This window comes from Strix aluco, chromosome 8 (assembly GCF_031877795.1).
Source record: "Strix aluco isolate bStrAlu1 chromosome 8, bStrAlu1.hap1, whole genome shotgun sequence".
NCBI lineage: Eukaryota > Metazoa > Chordata > Aves > Strigiformes > Strigidae > Strix > Strix aluco.
The window spans coordinates 6,940,398-6,960,773 of record NC_133938.1 but is presented as its reverse complement, the minus strand read 5'-3'; the positions used below and the strand labels follow the sequence as shown (position 1 = coordinate 6,960,773).

Sequence of the window (20,376 nt, the reverse complement as noted above, 5' to 3'; positions counted from 1 at the left end):
TTCTAAAACAAGACTGATTCAAAACAAAGTGACACTCCTGGGAGAAAGACGGGGTTTGAGTGCATTCCTCAGTCTCCCCAGTTTGGGGTCTGGACATCGACACCTATAAAGGGAACACTGCGAGTCATGCATTCAAATGGATATAAGTAACATTACTGCTGTTTTTCTAAAGGGCAGAGCAGGTAACATTTTGAACTGGACTATCACAACAGGGCAAGCTAAGTGAAACTAAACTTCATTAATTAAAGCAGGACTGAATGATTAGCATAAGAGACACGCTTCGAACAGAAAACAGCTGTATATTGAAACATGCAAGGACAGCTTCTGGCATTTGTCATTTATTATCTCAGAAGTGAAATGATTTCACTTTTCTTCCAAACACTATGTTGATTAGAGTAGGGCCAATTTACTTTCAGAGGATTATCAGACTAAGCCATAGGGATTGCTTTCCTTTCCTTTGCTGTGTCTGCATTCAATCCCAATGCTGATTTTTATGCTAGTGAGTATCTGAAAAAAATGCACCACCATAACTGTTCATCATGCTGCGCTTTCTTACCAATACATTTCTGTAGTTTCTGCGTTAGTCTAAGATGATTCAATGTTTTTATGGAAAATATTCCATACAACAAAATTGTGTATTTACAATATTAGATTTTATATTGTACTACATTGTTTGATGTTACATGCTCACGTACAAGTAAAAAAGCTCGTGAGAGATTAAACTGTTCTCTTTGGAGGCAGGATCTTAATACTGTATGGTCAGTAAAACATATGGACACACACTAAAAAAAAACCAAAGCATGTGGAGCCTATATGCTTAACAAGAACGCTGTCAAAACAAAAGTATCACAAGAAAATTTATTAATGTGTACGTAAGAGGACTGAAGCAATGTTGAACCGTCCCACTCCATTTTGTAATACCCAGATAACTTTGCTACCCCGATAGCATGCGCCGAATATACTTTCCAAATGAAATAATAATTAAAAAATGCTTCATGACACCACGTCCACCTCCACGCCTGCCGCTGTTAGTGGAGCTGCTACCCTCAGTTCTGCGCTGGGACTTTTCACCCCGGGGAGGTCCGCGCAGTGCTGAGGAGCCGGCGCCACCCGAGGCCCGCCCGGGCACCACCGGGCTCGGGGCAACCTCTCCGGGCCACGGGGCCTGCCCGCCATTTGGCCGCCCCCCTCTTCCCGGGGGGGGCCCGGGGAACAAGCCCCCGTTCCTTCGGCGCGCCGGTGGGAGGCGCCGCGCTGCTGCCGCCGCCGTCCGGCCGCAGGCGGTTGTGAGCTCATCCCCGCCGGGGCCGGGCGCTCCGCAGCGGCGGGAGAAGCGCAGCCTCCCAACCGCACTGGCCGGGGTGGCGGCAGCCGCTCCCTCCGGCCCCGGGACGGCAGCGAGGGGGAGCGGCGCGGGCGGCGCCTCACGGCCTCTGACGCGGGGCATCATGGCGGGGCGGCAGCTGCTGCTGGTGCTGCGGCGGCGGGCGGCGGCGGGCTGGCGGCGGGGCTACAGCAGCGCGGGCGCTGCCGAGTACCTGCACCGCAGCATCGTGCCCACCATGCACTACCAGAAGAGCCTGCCCAGGTACGGCGGGCCGCCCCTCCGCTCCCTGCCGCGCCCGCCGGGCACCCCCCCCTCCTCCCCGGCCTCGTCCCGCGGCCTCCTCAGGCGCCGCCGGGCGGGGGGCCGGGGCAAGGCCTGGAGGGAGCGTCCTGAGGGAAGCCGGTGGCAGTGCCGGCCCCGAGGCGGCCGCCCGGGGCAGCGGGTGAACCGGGCTCCGCGGGGGCGCGGGCAGAGGTCGGTGGCGGCGGCTGGTGGCCGTGGGGGGCCGGCAGCCCTGGGGTGTCCGCTGTGAGGAGAGGGGAGAGAAAATGCCCTCCCTGGCGTCCCAGTACAACCGCGCTCCGGGCGCGCTGCTTGTTGTGCGGGCTTGTCCTAAGTCACAGTGGAGGGGAGCGATTTGATTTTTTAAAGTGTAAATACGACTTTTTGTGTAAATAGTAAATAGTAAAGCCTACTACTGAAACATCCCTTCGGGTTGTAAAGTAACCTCCGTGAGTGTAATGGAGTTACGTTACAGTAAGAAGAGCGTTTTCATGTTTAGGCTGAGAGGAAGATGACAAAGATACTGATCAGTTCGCAAGGAAGAGTAGCTGTTGAGCACCCAGCAGTGAGGGGAAGTCCTGATGCAGGGGTGGCTACCGAACTAAGCCCGCCTTCTGTATAGGGGCTTCTCCTTGCAAGGGGACATGTCACTGTATTCCCTGTGAGGTATTAAGAGCCTTCACTGCAATACCTTTGTAACAAGACAGGCAAGTTGGTTTTCTGCCTTGTTTTCCAAGAACCTTATGCTGTGATGACCTATATCCATCGATTTCCTTTTTTCTTCTCTTCCACAAGAAACTTTTGAGCCATTTGGATGATGTGGGGTCTAAGGAAGGATAGGGAAGAGGGGAGGCAGAGAGAGAGACTACTGTGTGAGAAACTGAGGCTTCATTAGCACCATTGCTCATAAAGTGCATGTTTCTGTGTTCCCCTTCCTTCAGACTGCCAGTTCCCAAACTAGAAGATACGATTAGGAGATACCTGAATGCCCAGAAACCACTTTTAAATGATGACCAATTCAGGTATGGACAAACAAGATGTGCGTATCGCAGTATCGTGTGCTGCTTCAAAGCCAAGTGTTACATATAAAAAATATGAATTGTGACAGCATTTTGACTCTTTTGTTGATTGCTGTAGGAAAACTGAAGAACTTGCTCATCACTTTGAAAAGGGAATTGGAAGAGAGCTGCATGAGCAACTGGTTGCTCAAGACAATCAGAACAAGCATACTAGTTACATCACAGGTACGCTGGCCTACTGGATATGAGTCTGTAGATCATCTTTATGATACATAATGCTACAAATAAAATAGGCTGAAACTTAAGTTCTCTACTCCATAAACTTGAAATAACATGCTGTGAATACTGTCTGTGACTGTATTTGAGCAAATTCTGAGTCTCTGGTGGAAAGAAGAATGCCAATCATCTAACTTGTATATACCAGAATTCTGGATAGATGGAGAAATGGTATTTTTTCATGAGTTACTGTATTTAAATTTAAGTTTACAGGGTTTATCTTTTTTCTTTTTCATTGCTGTCTATTTAGGTTAATAAAGGAGTTTAACTGGTAACTCCCTTAAGGAAACTAAAGCAATCATTTTCAAATAATTCCAAGTTGTTTAGCAAGAAAAGAACTCTGAGTGGGGGTCAGAGAATATGACTAAGTTTTGTGAGGCAGAAGTGGTCAGTGCTCTGGACTTAAAATCCCCTCAAACTACAAAATCGTATTCTTTTAAAGAGCAAAAGAAAAGGAACAACAGCAAGAGGAAGATGAGAATAAAGAAAAAATAAGGGAGGGAGAGCATGCATATAGTTTTTTGATTATTATTCCTTATTATTGTTTCCACTGACTTCCAAATACAAGTGTCTGCTTAGGAAAGTATTGGATAGATAGCAATAGAGGTGGAAATATTCAAATACCTATGAAAGTAGAAATTTGCATGTTGCCCAGCGAATGCGCTTCTATCCTTGCTATCTGTTAAGACTACCTATGAGGGTGTTAGCTACCACAAATTCTGTAGAGAATACCAGATTATTTCACAGTAGCTACTGTTTGGTTTGTTATCTTTTACTTTCCATTCACTTTGAACAACATCTAAGGTTTTAACTGGTGGCTTTATGGTGTTTGTCAGTGCTAACCAGCATGCTGCTTTTTGTCTGTGAAATGTAGGGTGTTTGTATTCCTTTTCATTGTTATTGTTTTTCAGGCCTCATAAAAGACCTGTTCCACTTGCAATTGGTTTCTGAAAGTATGTATAGTTGCCTCCACCCGGGACTTTCAAGTCCAAGGTTAAAAGGCTACGTGACGATGACTGATGTGGATTTAAAACTGTAAATGAATGCTAGTTACTCATCTGTGAGGATGTGGAGTTAAAACTGTAACTTAGGTCCTTGAGTTACCCATTCCCCTTTTACAGCCCAGCTAGAAGGTTCTACCTGGGACTGATCCAGCCTTGGAATAATAATTTCTAATACATCAGCTGCCTTGACATGAAGTTGGTGTGCACTTGCTTCCTTGGTCTGCATTCAGTCAGTGTGCAATACCAGAGCTTACTGAGTTTGAAGTTGTTAATGATGATGAAATAGAACCTACTTAAGAAGTCCCTTCTCTGCCTGTGCCCCTTGGATTTTACTCATAGGCAGTTGTAAAGGTGTGGCTACTTTTTAGAGCTATGACTGATTCCCTTGGGTTTGGCAAGCACAAAACCTTCGGGTTACATCATGCTTCTTGATATACTGACAAACTGTCTAAAAGACCTGTGCATCTCAAATGCAATTCTGCTTTTCGAAGTGTGTTCTGGGCCTGGAAGCATAACCGTGAGGTGCCCTCTAACCTCGTCTTCTTGCCAGCTTGAGAGACCGATGTTAATGCATTGGTGTCAAGTGTTTTGCCCTGTGCTGATCATTTTAGTGGATAGAAAGAGGAAGGAGGTGGAAATGAAAGACAGCAAATGCAGGTGGAGGAATGCTGCCAAGAATGAGGAAAACGCTGGATCACAGATAAAGGTGGTTCTAAAGAGAAGCATGCCCTCAGTGACAGAGCTGCAGAAAATAGTAGCTTAAGAGTAGGTAAAGGCACGTTCCATTCCAAACATGAGGTGTGCACCAAAATACAGTGCTGGGGAGCTGCATTGTATGTCGCAGAAGTTACGGTTTATTACTGAGCCATATGGAAAACATAGAAAGTGGTCGTTGGTAATGACATTGACACTCTACATGTTTTTACAATTAGCCAACAGTATCTTTCCTCATAATTGAAGGTTGAAAGAATCCTTGGGGGAATTATTGTATATGTTTGTCTAGTTTATATGTACTTCAGTAGGTGTTTATTCATGATCACTGTTGGAGACAGGACGTTGACTACATGAACCTCTGGTCTGAGTCAATAAGCTGCTTTTATGTTCTGACCCGTTTCTCAACTTTCTATTTTTAGGTCCCTGGTTTGACATGTACCTAAAAGCACGTGAACCTGTTGTTTTGAATTTTAATGCATTTATGTCTTTTAATCCTGATCCGAAATCTGAATACAATGATCAGCTCATACGAGCTACAAACATGACTGTTTCTGCTATACGTTTTATGAAGACCTTCAGGGCTGGTTATCTTGAACCAGAGGTTTTTCACCTCAATCCGGAAAAAAGTGACACTCAGATCTTTAAAAAAATTATCCGATTTGTGCCTTCTTCACTTTCTTGGTTCGGTGCCTACATGGTCAATGCATACCCCCTAGATATGTCTCAGTACTTCAGGCTTTTCAATTCTACGCGGCTGCCTAAACTCAACAGAGATGAGCTTTATACAGATGAAAAGGCAAAACATTTACTAGTACTGAGACATGGGAATTTTTACGTGTTTGATGTTCTTGATAGAGATGGAAATATGCTGAAACCTTCAGAAATACAAGCACACTTGAAATATATCCTTAGTGACACCAGTCCAGCCCCGGCCTTCCCTCTTGGCTACCTCTCCAGTGAAAACCGAGACACATGGGCATTGCTGAGAAAGAATCTACTGGATAATGGCAATGAAGCAGCTCTTCAGAAAGTAGACTCTGCTATGTTTTGTTTAAGTTTAGATGATTTTTCCATCAAAGACTTTGTGCACTTGTCCCACACTATGTTGCATGGAGATGGTGCCAACCGCTGGTACGACAAATCCTTTAATCTTATCATAGCTAAGGATGGCACCGCAGGAGTTAATTTTGAACATTCCTGGGGAGATGGTGTGGCTGTGCTCAGGTTCCAGAATGAGGTTTTTAAAGATAGCACCAAGGCACCAGCCATCAGCCCCCAGTCCCAGCCTGCTTCAGTAGACTCTTGTGGAGCAGTGCAGAAACTCGACTTTAAGCTGAATGATGCCTTAAAAGCAGGAATTACCAAAGCCAAACAGAAATTTGATGCCACTGTAGAATCACTGTCTCTTAATCTGATTCAGTTCCGTGAAGGGGGCAAGGACCTTCTAAAGCAGAAGAAGGTAAGCCCAGATGCTGTGGCTCAGCTTGCCTTCCAGATGGCTTTCCTTCGACAGTACAATCAGACTGTTGCAACATATGAATCTTGTAGTACTGCAGCTTTCAAACATGGTCGTACAGAAACTATACGTCCTGCCTCTATCCATACAAAGAAATGTTCGGAAGCTTTTGTCAAGGAACTGGTAAAACACAGCACAGAAGAGCTTCAGAAGTTGATAGTGGAGTGCTCAAAATACCATGGCCGTTTGACAAAAGAAGCTGCTATGGGTAAGTAGGAGTATATCAAACACTCCTGCTTTTGCACCAAAATGTCTAGTAAGGTTGCTGTAGACATGTACTTCACAACTAAATAATTTAATTTTGATGGAGGTCAAATGTTAATGTAAACTTGACAAAAACAGTAACAGAAGGCTGCAGTTTAAGATGCGTTCTCTAAGACTTGTCTCTTAATGGAGGAGAATGCCTCTGTGGTTCCCACTTCACTGTTGATGTGTTGAGAATTTTTTTATACTTTAGGTTTTGTCCTTACAGCAGCTGGCTATTTGAAGATTTGATAAATACTTTGTGCGTGTCATACTCCCCAAGGCAATCAAGAACTTTAGCTTTATGTCTGAGGAGTTACTATCTTATCCCTGCAGGGGATAAAGGCTTTAACAGCTTAGAAATCAAACTGATTCTTTGGCTCTGCTACTCCTGGTATTTTTCTAAATGCTTTCTTTTGAATTGTCCTTCCCAGAAGCATAACTTCTTGTATTCCTTCAGTAAAATTGACTGTTGAACATTACCCCATAGTCTAAAATTTGCCTCCTTTTGTTGATGCAAGATCCTCTTCCTCTTTAGATTCATAAATTTTAGGAAAGCTTTTCTCCGTTTTAAACAACTTGGATATGTTCAGATAAATAGTTAATCAAAGAATGTGATGTATTATTAAAATTGTCTGTTAACATCGCACTTGTGTTTACTATCATGATTCCTGGTTGAGGCTAGCAGCAAAACAGCAAGCTCTCATTCCCTAGGATATGTGCATTAAATGTGCAGAATGTCTGGCATCTGAAAAATAGTTCCTGCTAATACGAAAATAAACCCCAGTTCTGTAGACCTCCTCTGTTGCGGCTGACAAACAATGTGTTGTCAAAATAAGTGAGTTTACTTCACAAAAATTAGTCATCTCTCTAATACTTGTTATTTTATTTTAACAGGTCAGGGATTTGACCGACATCTCTTTGGCTTGCGCTATTTAGCGTCATCTAAAGGTATTGCGCTGCCTGATTTCTATCAAGACCAAGCCTATGCTCAGCTTAATCACAACATCATTTCTACAAGCACATTGGTTAGCCCAGCAGTGCAGTTAGGAGGGTTTGGCCCAGTGGTGTCTGATGGCTTTGGAGTAGGATATCAGGTACATGATGACTGGATAGGTTGTAATGTTTCCTCTTACCCAACTAGGAACGGTAAAGAATTCCTTCAGTGTGTATGCAAGTCACTAGAAGATATCTTTAATGTTTTAAAGGGCAAGAAGATTGGTAGTTAGACATAAAAACGTTGGAACACTTTACAGTTGCAGTACAAAATGCAGACCATGTCTAATTGGCAAACTAATCAGTGTTCAACGTGACTAAGACTGCCCACCTTAATTGGCCTATTTATCTTCTTTGAACTTGAATGCCGTTAGATACACTATGAAATTTGTATCTATTTTAAAGAAATCAAGTACAGACCCTGAATGCATGTTTCAAGAAATACATTCACAATGTCAAAATTAACAGATCCATCTGTTCCAACAGATCCACGTGTTCTTAAAACACGTTATTTAAAATAAAAAGCATTGTTACCAAGTTTCTGAATTCGAAACATCTGTTCCATGAGTGTTCAGACTACAGTACTGTGATACCACTCTTAAACGGTTTGATTTTAAAAAAATATATGCAATCATTTTAAATATGAAAGAGTGGTTACATTTGCACTCTGGCAGTAAGCTTGCTTACTAACTTGTCACACTTACTTTTCTCTTTAAACTTGAATTGATATCAGAACTGATCGTGCCTTAACTGCTTGAAGCCTTTCCACTGTAACAGCTTTTTGAGAACCAAAAAATGAAGTGGGAGGCTTTAAGTAACCTGCAATCACCAACTGTGTTGTTAAATTGACTGGAAAAGACTGTATAGTAATAAAGCTATCTATTAATAACCGCAATGGTTTTTTATTGCCATATCAAAATTATACAGTAATTTATAATTAATTTATAATTTATGGATAGTTCATGTTTCTTGTAAAGGTTGAAAAGAATACTACTGAAAGCATTCTGCAGTGTTGGCTCTCCCATACATGAAGTCTGTCCAATAATCTGCTTTTGTTTTGCTACATAAACCTGTGCTCTTGTGCCTTAAAAAAGAAAAATCACTGTACTCGATCTTTTGGGGTTCTCTCTTTCCAAGCTTCCTCTTACTGCGGAAAAGTAACCTCAACAGAATGTTTTCCTGTTTCTTCCTTGTTCTATCTGCTAGAAGTTCTGACTTTATCTATTGTAGCAAATGCCAGTCTTAGTGCCTAGAGCTGCGTCTTTAATGCACTGGGGTTTGTTGCAGAAATTCTAGACTAAGGTTTATCAGAACTCTGAAAGATTGCAGGAGAGCTTGAGCACAGACATCAGTAAAACTTAGTGATGCTGTGAATGCGAGGTGAAACTGATGCAGACAAGTTCCTCGTGTGCTGTTCACAGCTGGGACTCTGCCAGCTACAAAGTGGCTGACAGCAAAAGGGAAGGGGCATTTGGCAGTCAAGAAGCCAAAGATGCTCAAGAGTTGCTGGCGTTACGCCACTGATGCCCGTTGCATGAGATACCCCTTTTTGCACAAAATTCATTACGGTATGTATAACTTGAACTCCTTTGCCTTTTAAACCCTCTTTGACTTCTACTCTTTTTCTTCTGGGACGATTAGTCTTTCTCTGGAGCTGAGCAGCACAGTAGTGCTTGCTTCTGTGGCTCTGTATAAAACTAACACAGCTCACGTCTTTCAGTGCAGCCCCCTGTGTCCTGGAGAACCAGATACATTATCAGAAAGTAAAAGCCTGAGCATGTTGTTTGGACGTGACAGATCAGGTTCAGAGGCTCAGAAACCTACTTGCCTTTACCTTTCCTTTGGATATCTCAGCTTCCAGGTTCTCGCAGGGTCTTTTTTCTTTATCACAGTAAGTGGAAGCAATACCGTGTCTTGAAGTATGAACTGACAGTGCTAGGAAGGGGAGAGGCATGCTTTAAATATGTAAGCCCAAAAGCTTATAAACTTCTTCTGGTCAGGACCATTTGTTCTGCAGCCTTTAATGTGCTGTTCCAGTTTTCAGCTGAAAAGGATTATTTTAAAACTTACTTTAAAACTTACCATGATGGTTCTTGCTTATATAAACAAAGAAAGGAAGGTGATAATTTGGGAGGATGAAAGAAATAATAATGTATCACAAAACAATAATCAGACCAGAAGTCTTTGAATGAAATTCACTAAGGGTTTTTTTTGTTGGTGTGGTTTTGGGTTTTTTTAAATGTGAGAACAGCTGGCAAGATTGTGAGGACACTTGCCAAGAAGTACAAAGTCTGTCTTCAACTAGAAATGAGTGAGGTTTACTTAATGACATACTGGGAAAGGTAACTTGATTTTCATAAGATTGTGACAGCTATGGGTAAGTGTCAATAGCAATCAAGCTTAATAAGTGTTCTCAGTAAACTCACCTCAGTGTCTTTACCTGAACTGGCAGAAAGCTACCAGAGATGTACCTTTTCCCTTGAACAGTTAAGACAGTCCCTTTACTATTACTCATAGTCATTTCCTGATAATAGGAGGGGTGAGGGAAAAGCCCTTATTTGCTTATGTTAGGGAATCAAATGTGGGTACTTCTTGGTGATTGGCTATTAAAGACTTTAAGGCTGTAAGTTGTTACACTGTTGTCACACAGTGACTACCATAAGTAGTTACTGTTGATACAGTAGTTAAGCTACAGTCCACCACAACCATATATATTCCCCCAAAAAACATTAAGAAAATGGCATGGTTCAGTCAAGTGTATATCCTGTATGTACTGAGGCCATAGCAAAGTGCTCTGTGGAAAATATTTTATTAGGGCATGCTGGGGACAATAAGTACAACTTAAGATTTCCATTTCTGAAGTACAGCCATGTGAAAGTATCTCCAAGGAAACTGTGTCTCCCATGGTTACAGCTCCTCCATCAATAAGCATGGCAAGATGTATTAGGGGTATGAGCTTTAGCATTTTACAAATTTATGAGTAACTTCATAGATTCCAACAGATTCCTTTGTTTTTTCATCATAGTCATTCCAATCCTATAGGAAATAAGATTTCACAGTATTAGTCGCAGGGGATAGAATGCAATTGTGTCTAAAACACAGACTGGAATTCAAAACTGAAACTAAGCCTCACTTGGGTCTAAGCCTCAATTTGGGTCTTAGATTTGTGTGGAAAGCACTGTGCAGTCACTAAGCTAAGTTTCGGTATCTGAGAGGAGCAACAGCACTGACCTGAAATAAAGTAAGATTCAGTCTCTGTGATTTTATTTTAACAATGATTATTTTTTTTCATATGTAGTTCACAGCCAAGACAGCAACCATGACAGATGAAAGGATTATCTATCATTTAGAATACCCTAGTCAGGTGGGTAAGCGGACAAGTAGATCCCTGCCAAGTAGGATACCAGGGAACAAATTTGACCTTGAGATTCTTGTTCACAGCCAAGGAAGATTTGCAATGCTGGAGTCATCATCCTGAGCTTTGAAGGACAGTGTCTTTATATTACTTTTTAATATCTCAGCGCACAGGAAAAAGTGCAGGCATCTTCCTAGAAAAATCAGTTCACCACTCTGAATAACCCTGGGGTTATTTAGCATTCCAGATGTTTGATCTCTGGAATTCCTGAGACTTAAAAGTTGCATTTCTCCTTTTGTCAGCTGCTGAGCTATCAAATACGTACTTCTAAAATTACGCTGTTTGTAATGCTGGTTGTTCATAGTTTTTAGTTTCTCCAGCTATAACTTTCCTGTGCCTACATGAAAGAGTAAAACAAGTCTCTTGCATGTGCAGGGGGTGTATTTTGGACTAGCGACTTAAGGAAAGAAAGCTAGATAATTAGATTTACTAATGAAACTAAGACAACATACCTTTTCTAACAAGTTTATGTCGTTGAAAGGTGTGCCAGATTCTGCACCTTCAGCAGCAAACCCTGCCTGCAAACACATTTGCAGTAAGTTTTTAAGAATAGGTTGTACCAAGAAAATAACAAGTATGATCATTGAAACATATTTAAAGAAAGTAACTCAGCACAAGCTTTTATTGTATTTCTTTTAAATTAGGTAGAGAGAATAGTCAAGCTCTTTCCTAGTTAAGGAAAGTATAAGATTGTGACCCTGTTGGTGACTTGGGAAGATTCAATCGAAGCAACCACAGAGTAAAATGAGGGAACACTGCTTCTCTATTTTTCCTGCCAAAAATGTATTTTAAGTATTCTTGATAATGTTAAACCCAAGTTTCTGAGTTTATGTAGCAGCATCCAACTACTAATAGTTCTGTGTTCAGAATCCATACTCCATACAGGCATTATGTAAAAGATAGCTTCATAATAAACTTCCACTTCTTATTTTCTTGCAGTGAAAGAGTGTTAATAGTTTTGGCATAAATATTGTCAGAATCCAAGACACTCTAGAGAAGGAGCAGCTTGTATTTGATTTAGGTACAGAATTGACTAGCAAGCTTTATGTGAAATGAGAATCAGCTGGCTGAATGAACAGATTAGGACAGCCAAACAATCATTTCAAAGAGGAGAGTCCTTCACTGTTGTTACTGTTGCTGTTTTTAAAGAGTTGAAGGAAAGGACAGCACTAGGAAGGAAGGAGCGTACAAGAACAAGATATTTTATCTTCTGTAGGAACAGCTCTCTCATTTTAGAGTTCACGGTTATCAAGCTGTAAGTTGAGTTTTATTAGTTTTAAAAGTAAATTTAAAAATCTCAGCCACCTCTGTAGCATACAGGAAGGTTTCTTACATTGCCATTTCTAACTACAGAACTTTATTAAGAAGCGGCTAAAAAGCAAAGGTAGCTTCTTCCTGGTTTTCTGCAACTTGCATTTTTGATAAATTCCCACTAGTGCCAGTAAGACATTTAACTATGTAAGAATGTGTGAAGCAAGCCACATGATTTTAAAATATTCTGGGATTTGAATGGCAGGTTAAGCACTGGGGAGTTAAATAAACCACGAAGTGTGGCAAGTGTAACAACAGGAGAGCTGTCGGCAAGGCACAGTGTGAATAAGGCCTTTAGTTAATTGTCAGAAGCCCATCTCAAGGGAACTGCTAGGGGTGGAGAGGAAGATCAGCATCATGGGACAAAAATGTAGAGCTCCAGTACAGAACAAACTAGAAAAATAAAAGAAGCCCCGCTTTTGCCACCTGGAGAGATTCACCAGTCCTCCAAGGAACAAGAAGCCATGTGACTGGAATTAGAAGCTTCTGTACCAGCCACTCAGCAGGACTTTCATTCTTACAGCTTTGGCGTCAGAGCAGAGACTCGTTTAATCTCTGCAGAAGGCAGCTGGGGACACACAGTGATTTGTGTGCTCTCTGCTGACTGGTGAAGGACCAACAGCTAAAGCATAAACACACACACCAAAGAAGCAAAAATGCCTACTGACTTTACAACACAGTGAATTGTCACACCTTTGTTACCTATTAACCTATCAGTTGTGCCACAAAGTAAAGAAGCTTAAGAAGGGTTAAGAGAAATTTTATAAAGAAACCTTCATTTTTTAGTTGAAGCATTCACCTGAGGGACAAGGACAGGAAAGAAGCTGAACTATCCTCAATTAAAACCAAAAATTGTGTATCAGATTTGCTGTAGATGTATCTACTTAAGCACATTAAACAAGACAGGTAAGTAAGTGGAGGGAAAAAAATGTTCTTGCCCATTATCAGAACACACAAATACCTAGTTTGAATTTGTTGCTGCTACTAGGTAGGAAAAGAGGGTTTATATCAGAAAATCAAAGGATACTTTCAAACTTAAAGAATATTTTTGAGAAAACCACTATAATTAAGATATGCAAGCATTGAACTACTCTAAATTGACTTCAGGTATGGTTGTATTATGTCTATCAAAAAATACAAAGAAAATACAGTAATGCTATGGCCATATGCTATGTTTGGTGCTAATCAAAAGCCAGCTCTGAAGTTGTGGAGAAGCCAGGACAGCTTGGATCATGTCAAATGTAAAGCAGTTTATAGCATTGTTTGGAACTGCAGAAGTCTATATATTTACTCATCTAGGCATCAGAAAATTCACTGAAATATCTGCTCAGGGATTCAGGTGTGCTCTCCAACAGAGTGCACAGACCAAACTTTGAGAATATTAAATTAAAAGCTTTATTACAGCTGTGAAGTCTTTGTTCTACAGATAAAAATAAAACTGACAGCTAGGATGCAGAACTATAAACATCTCCTACATTCTGTAGTGTTCTCATGGATTTTTCTTGAAGTGCAAGTTCCTAGGTCTGGCTGCAGAGTTTTCAAACAGAAATACACTAATAGCCATTCTGTTCCTCAAAAAGATGGGCTTCACCTAAATAAATAAATAAATAAATAACGGTGGTGACACCAAATTCATTGTAGGATCAGCTTTTCTGGTCTATTTCTGAGCACAGTGTCACAGTCTGAGGTGCTATAAGACAGGTTTATATTTGTCAGTCTGTTTACGCCTAATCCGACTGGAATAATAGGTTAAATATAGTAGGGAGTTAACTTGCATACAGCATGACCATGCACAAGCAAATGAATCACTGGAGATTAGCTTGGCCTTGAGGTGTGCTTTGTAACAGTCTTTAACTGCTGTTGATCTTCAGTCTTTGTCTGATCAAGTTGCAAATGGAAAAATGCCAACATTGATTTCTTATGGCTTTGGAGATGTTAAATCTCAAAGAAAATTTGATTTTTTTTAGAGGCCACATACTGAAGACTGTCCATAACCTGAACTTCATTTACTCTGTAAGACACCACGAAGCGAAATGGTGCTCTCCTGAATGTGGCTATCTAATTACACACTCACACAATTCCCCTTTGCGAAAGACTCCCTTTTGCAATAAGGTGAGCAATAAAGACCTTCCAAATTAATTCAAATGAGCAGTACTAAGTCACCTGTGAGGCAATTTGAATATGACTCCAAGGTGTGTTTAATTTTAGATTTTACTGGCACAAAGAATACCAGAGTTGTTAGTGTTAGCTCCTTGTGGGTTTTTTTGGAGTCAAATGAAGTAAAAGAACTGTGGAGAGGATAGAAAACTGGGGAGGTCTAGGATGTTCCAGGAAGAGCAGTACCATTTCAAATAGTGTGTATTTTGTCACTCTAGAATCTTTAAGAAGTGCTCTTCAAAACTGAGAAACAAATCATGAATAATAACTCACCTGTGGTTGAAAGTCAACCGGTTCCAGACCTCGGCATTCAAACTCCACTATTGTTTTGAATTTCTCGCTGTCTTCAGCCTGTAATTGAGTCAGAATAACATCAGTTTTCAGCTAATAGAGAAAGACAGTGACAAGCATTAGTCTAGGAATGAATTACTTTTTTAAAGTACTATCAACTCTGATGTCCCAAGTGACCGCAAAATCCTAGAGCTTGTTTAATAGGTGGTAATGAACTAGAATTTCTTAATCTGCCACAAGGAAGCCTTCAAAATGAAACCAGTATGGGAATTATAAAATCACCTCTAATTTGAGTGATACAATTTTGTATTTTTCACTTGAAATGTATCAGATTATTCTACACTTAAGACTGTATGCAGGGGACAGTTTTCTGTCAGGGGACAATACCAACTTTTCTGTTCTTGAAAGAGGAATGTGATGATAAAAACTCAAAATATTTTAATGCTTATTTATCTTTCACTTGTCGTATAAAAGAGAAAACAAACTTACATTGTAAGGCTTGATTGTCTGACTTAAAATATCTAGAAGAGAAAATATCAGAAGTGTAGAAGTGAGTGGCATTATGTCTTCTTCAGCACAAACCAAGTACCAGCTTCTTTCAAAGACATTTCCTTATACAAAGTAAAAGAAACAAAGTAACCAAGCAGCTCCTACAGTTGGCCCTCAAAAGGTAGAATTCAGTTTTTCTCACTTACCCCAAGAAGTTTACATTACACCATTCTGTTACCCTACCAATGCAAAAAAAAAAAAAAAAAAGAAAGCATTCTTTTGTAAAATGACATTATGGATATGAGTTTTGTTCATGCAGAAACCTGAACTCACTGCAAGGCCTTGCTGTCATGATGACATGTACCTGTTGTGAAGTCAAGCACCAGTGTACAAGAAAAAAAATCCCTGCTGAATGCTCTTTGCAAACAAGCAAAAATGGGGACTAAAAGATAAACTGAGGAGAAAAAGTGTAAAATGGATGATGCCTCTTAAATTTCTAAGCACGTACCAATGGAGTTCTCCCTGGAGCACAGCTTGCATTTCTGCACCATGGTGGCGCTTCCTCTGCCTCCTTTCAGGGGAGCACTGTCCTAAAAACCATGATAACAGAGACATCATTTTTAACTGCACTCTAGCTGAGCCACTGGAAACCTCTGCAAAGGTAAAGTAGTTTTTACAACAATGGTCTTTAAGGTTTTAAAAATACTGAAACAAGAAGGCATTTTTTTAAACTAGAAAGATCTGTAATTCAGAAAACTGTGATTATCAAAGAATAGTTCTGTTCTAGACTTAAAATAGTGAATAATGGATAGTTATGTCTTGTCCATATAGGCATGTTCCATTAATTCCTCAAAATATGTTCTTACCATTCAGTGGCATGCAACAAAAAGGGATGATTATTCCTAAGAACAGAACCTTCCCTTATCCCTGACAAATTTTATCCTGCTTTTCAAGTTTCCAAATACTAATTTAGCAGGCTTAACTCACCTTGAATTACCTAAACTTCTCCAAAAAGATTCCATCAGCATCAGAGAAATATGCTACAGGCACAACCTTATCTGATATCACTTCAAAATTTGTTTTCAAATGATATTTTTACAGAAGGGCGGCTTTTCAAAGCAGACGTAAATACTTTGTCACCAACACTCACCATTCCAATGGCATATTTCAATTAAAAGTCTCCAAATATATTTTTTTACGTGGAATACGACAGCATTTACTGATTACATATAGCTATTAAAATACTATATCATCTGAAGTGTAAGTTGTCACATCCCTGATGCTAATATCCCTTGCATGTAGGAGGCAGGTTTGTTTCCTCATTTTTGTTCTGATGCGGGTTACAACTGGGAAACGTACCATCAATCGCAGATACTGCCATTTTTCAGAGATTTCTCCGCAGTTCCCACATTTCAACTGAAAAACATAAATCAGAGAATTTAAAGCTGTCAATAATCAGGGATTAAAAAGATGAAGAAGCTGATGTGATCCCTCCAGTCACAATCCCCACCGTTTCACAGCTGAAAGGAGCTGGAGGCAGACATCACTTGCCATCTATCCTGACAGGCCCCTCAGCTGACTCGACCCAGCAGGCACACCCGCTGCAGAGGGTCTGTCCGTGGGCGTGTCCGATGGAAAACATGTTACAAAGCACAGTCACAAGATAAAAGGCGGGAATAGTGCATCTCACCATCCAGCTGGGTTACCTGCCACTGGATACTGGACTACCAACCACCTCACCAATGGAGGCACTGACCAACGCTCCAACTTAAGACTTTTCATTATTGCAAACTAATGTATAATGTCATGCATGTAGTAACGAATACATATCTGTATACCACCACATTCGTTGCTCCTGTAGCAGCCTGCTTGCACTGTGTGGAAGAAAACACTGTATAAGCTGCGTGATGTGACACTCAGCACCGCAGGCCTTCGTGGCCAGGTGCCCCCGCCGGGCAGCCCAGCAGGCTCCGAACACTGAGAGCAGGCTCCGAACACCGAGAACGGCCTCTCCCACCTCCCGAAGCCCCCGCCGCAGCCCCCGCCGCCGCACCTTGAGGTACCAGCGGAAGTCCTCCCCCTCGGCCCGCAGCCGGGTGATGTTCTCCAGCGTGGCGCGCAGCTGCAGCCCGATCCTCTGCAAAGCAAGAGGCAGTGAGAGAGGCCCTCAGCTCAGCTGGGTCGGGCTCAGCTCGGCCCGGCCGCGGCTCTTACCTACCCCCATGGCCTCGCAGGGTGCCCGGCAGCTCAGGGGCCGCGGAGGCGCCGCGCTATCGGGACTCCCCTGACGGCCCCCCTCAACGCTGTCCCGCCTCTCGCGGGAGCAGCTGCGGGTTTCAAGCCGCTCCTACGTGGTTTTAGTGCTGAGGTTTTTTGGTGGGTTGGTTTGTTTTGGGTTTTTTTTCCCTCCACCCCGTTGCGTTTCTGCCCTCAGCCAAGCTGGCGGCCGCCTCCCGGGGCTCTCTGCGGGGCTGAAGCCGACGTGAGGCCGAAGCTGCCCTCGGCCAAGATGGCGCCCGCCAGCGCGGCCTGGCACCGCCTCGCCGCCCCGGACAGAAGGCGGCCGGGCCGGGCCCCGGGGAGCGGGGCGGCCGGTTCAGCGGATGAAGGCGGAACGGGGGTGGCGGTGGGGAAGCGAGGCAGGCATGTTGGGGGGCAAAGGGGGCTGCTGGTGGGAAAGGCAGACAGTCCCTGTGGTGAGAGGAGGGAAAGCAGGAGGTGCTGGCACAGGTAATAGGATTAGCTGTTTTCACCTTTTAAAAGGTTATTTAAGCACAATCTTTTTTTTTAATGCCAGTGGTTACAGATTTAGGAAAACCAGAAGGAGGTGCTAGAGAAAGCAAACTTGGCAGAGCTGCTGTGGGGAACACAGCCCTGGCCCACTGGGGGGGGTTTCCCACAGTGCTTTATAAAAATTGAAGTTGACACGTTTGGTCCTCTAAGTCTCTTAATTCTGCACAACAGATCTGCTAGTCTAGAACCTAACTAAATACATTCTACATTGCTTTTCATTTCAGTTTTTCTAAAGCTGGATGGGAGTATCAGTGAAGATCCTGGATGGCTCCCAGGTGGCTTGTCCTCTTCACTCTGAAAGCAAACAGGTAATCACAGCAGCAGGTTGTTAGGAAGCTGACGTGTGTCTTTGCTATAATTGATTATCATGTGCAGAGTCAGGGCTTCAGTTGTTTTGCATATTTGAGCTGGCTGACAGAATATCCAACTTGGGACCGTAACAAAAATTTATCTTGACAGCTGGCAAAAGTTCATTTCACAGAGCCAGGCTGAATTCTATCTTCTACTGCTGCATTGGGAAGTGAAATATAGTTTTGTTTGATACCAGTGAAGCAACATACCCTGAATGTACCATGATAAAAGAGGTGTTAGGAAGTCAGTTTCTCAGCAGAACTTATAAATTAAAAATACAGATCTTACCATTTTATTAAGACAGTCACTGACAGTTTGTAAAAAAAAATTCTAACATACATAAAGGCTTCAGGCCAGAAATAGTGAGGAATTGAAACAGCATTCCTCCCCCCTGCCCCCCCATACAGACACTGCAATACAAACTTCAATTTGTTTGATTTAAATTGGCTTAATCTTGAAGTGTAGTCCAATAAGACTGAAGACTAGACACTTAAGGTCCTGGACCAGGTAGTAGAACACTCTCAAGCCTTCTGGATCCCTGCAGTGCACAATAGAAGGAAGAAAAAAGAAAAAAGTTAGATCGATGTTCTATGAGAGCAGTTTATAAAACCAAACAAAGTCTATAGGGAGACTTATCAGAGGTCATCTTAGACATTAACAGATTTCTCTCATTCTACACTGATTGATAAAACATTCTGTACTCGTTTGCACATTTTAAGTCCTAACAAAATGTGTGTTTTCATCATGAAAACAAGTAGGAACATCACTTTGGATTTAATAAACATGATACCCAGGCTTTTCAGCTTAGGTGAAGGTGTAGCCCATAGTAGCTTAGTTCAGGCTCTGAGTATGCCTAACAGAGGTTCCTACAGTAAGCTTAGCTGCTCAGTGAGTTTGAGAATATAACGCATTATGAGACAGCTTAAAAGCTTTTGGTACATTATGCTGGAACACAGAGCGCTTGTGCCCCCAGGAACTGATTTGTACTTTGAAACAATATAAAATACAAGTACCTAGTAATCAGCAATTCCAATATAGATTGTTACATAAAAAGAACAGCAACATTAAAAAGCAGAGTACATACTTGGATTGATTTACATCAATGAGTGAACCGATTTTTGACGTGGTAAAGGAGATGTGCTCATCACCAATTACTATTTCAAGCTCCTGAAGAAAAAAAAAAAAAGATTATAGGAACTCAAACTACTGCTTTATGGCATTAGTTACAGAAATACTTAAGTACTGAGATGATGGCCTTTTCGCTTTTATCACAAAGGTACTGAATGCAGCAGGTCTGTGAATCATATTAACTCACAACTAAATTGCCATTTCGGCACTGCTCAAGTTTTTAAAAAGTATTTGTTTCCCTCTTGACTAGAAACAATACTGACTTGAAAGAAGTTCAGTTATGCTTCTAACGAGCTATCATACATAAAAGCAGCAACTAGAAAAGCCACTGAACACCAACCTGTCGACCAACTCTGTCAGGAGGAGGCCACAGCGCATCATCTTCTTTTGTGATTTCGCTGTCATCGATTATTCTTTTCAGCTCCTCCATCACGCTCTTATGCACATAAGCCTAAAAACAATATTCCGACGTGAAGAAGCCCCCCAGGCGCTGCCTGGCGCGCTGCCCAGCTGACCCACCCGCACCAACCACCCCACCGGGCCTTGGCTTTGCTGGTTCCCGGCACGGCACCGGCTCCCGGCAGGCACCTCCGCCGCCCACCACCCCCGTACCTCCTTTCGGATCATGACGTCGTTCTTGTAGTTGCTGTTGTTGGCGTAGCGCAGCTTCCCTGGCAAAGACACGGCAGATGTTAACCCCGCGCCAGACGGGCACCGCTGCGCGGCGGCCCCCCGCCCAGCCCCGCATCGCACCGGCAGCGGAGAGAGCCGGACCCAGCCCCGCTGCCCGCCTGGTCCCGCCCCGTCACTCACCATCGGGCCGGAACTCGAACTCGAGGAACTCGTGACCGAACTTGCCCTTGTGCCCCACATAGTAGCGGAGATAGAAATCGCTCGCCATGGTCCCGCCACCGCCCCGGCATGCACCGCGGCGGCGCGGACGAAACGCGTCACGACGCGCGGGGGCGGGGCGGAGCGCGCTCCTCACTCTGATTGGCCGGCAGCACCAAACGTCGCGAGCCGGAGCAGCGACGGCCGCGGCCGCCCTCTGGCGGGCCTGTGAG

At 42.7% G+C, this 20,376-nt stretch overlaps 3 protein-coding genes and 1 long non-coding RNA gene across 8 annotated transcripts; 2 read left to right on the top strand and 2 right to left on the bottom strand.

Moving 5' to 3' along the window:
* The first annotated feature begins 1,246 nt into the window (after nt 1-1,246).
* CPT2 (carnitine palmitoyltransferase 2) lies at nt 1,247-8,268 on the top strand. The gene is made up of 5 exons (XM_074831996.1): nt 1,247-1,588; nt 2,551-2,631; nt 2,747-2,853; nt 5,042-6,346; nt 7,279-8,268. Exons 1-5 carry the CDS (start codon nt 1,449-1,451, stop codon nt 7,608-7,610), a joined length of 1,965 nt encoding a protein of 654 aa, XP_074688097.1. The 5' UTR covers nt 1,247-1,448; the 3' UTR covers nt 7,611-8,268.
* Nucleotides 8,269-10,170: 1,902 nt separating this feature from the next.
* CZIB (CXXC motif containing zinc binding protein) lies at nt 10,171-17,562 on the bottom strand. Of its 5 annotated transcripts, none has more exons than XM_074832003.1 (8): nt 17,259-17,559; nt 17,094-17,177; nt 16,400-16,456; nt 15,549-15,630; nt 15,041-15,162; nt 14,534-14,611; nt 11,245-11,310; nt 10,171-10,413 (listed from the first exon to the last, which is right to left on the bottom strand). In XM_074832003.1, the coding sequence occupies exons 1-8, from the start codon at nt 17,262-17,264 to the stop codon at nt 10,336-10,338; spliced, it is 573 nt and encodes a 190-aa protein (XP_074688104.1). In that variant the 5' UTR covers nt 17,265-17,559; the 3' UTR covers nt 10,171-10,335. The 5 variants fall into 5 exon arrangements, with proteins under 5 accessions (XP_074688104.1, XP_074688107.1, XP_074688106.1 ...); XM_074832006.1 differs by having other exon boundaries at nt 17,255-17,557; XM_074832005.1 differs by having other exon boundaries at nt 15,041-15,072; nt 17,259-17,549.
* Nucleotides 16,880-19,683, top strand: LOC141926375 (uncharacterized). Its single transcript, XR_012624113.1, has 3 exons — nt 16,880-17,099; nt 18,058-18,141; nt 19,563-19,683. It is a non-coding gene; the product is annotated as an uncharacterized LOC141926375 (long non-coding RNA).
* MAGOH (mago homolog, exon junction complex subunit) lies at nt 18,454-20,253 on the bottom strand. The gene is made up of 5 exons (XM_074832008.1): nt 20,126-20,253; nt 19,925-19,983; nt 19,653-19,763; nt 19,269-19,351; nt 18,454-18,722 (listed from the first exon to the last, which is right to left on the bottom strand). The coding sequence occupies exons 1-5, from the start codon at nt 20,211-20,213 to the stop codon at nt 18,623-18,625; spliced, it is 441 nt and encodes a 146-aa protein (XP_074688109.1). The 5' UTR covers nt 20,214-20,253; the 3' UTR covers nt 18,454-18,622.
* Nucleotides 20,254-20,376: the final 123 nt, after the last annotated feature.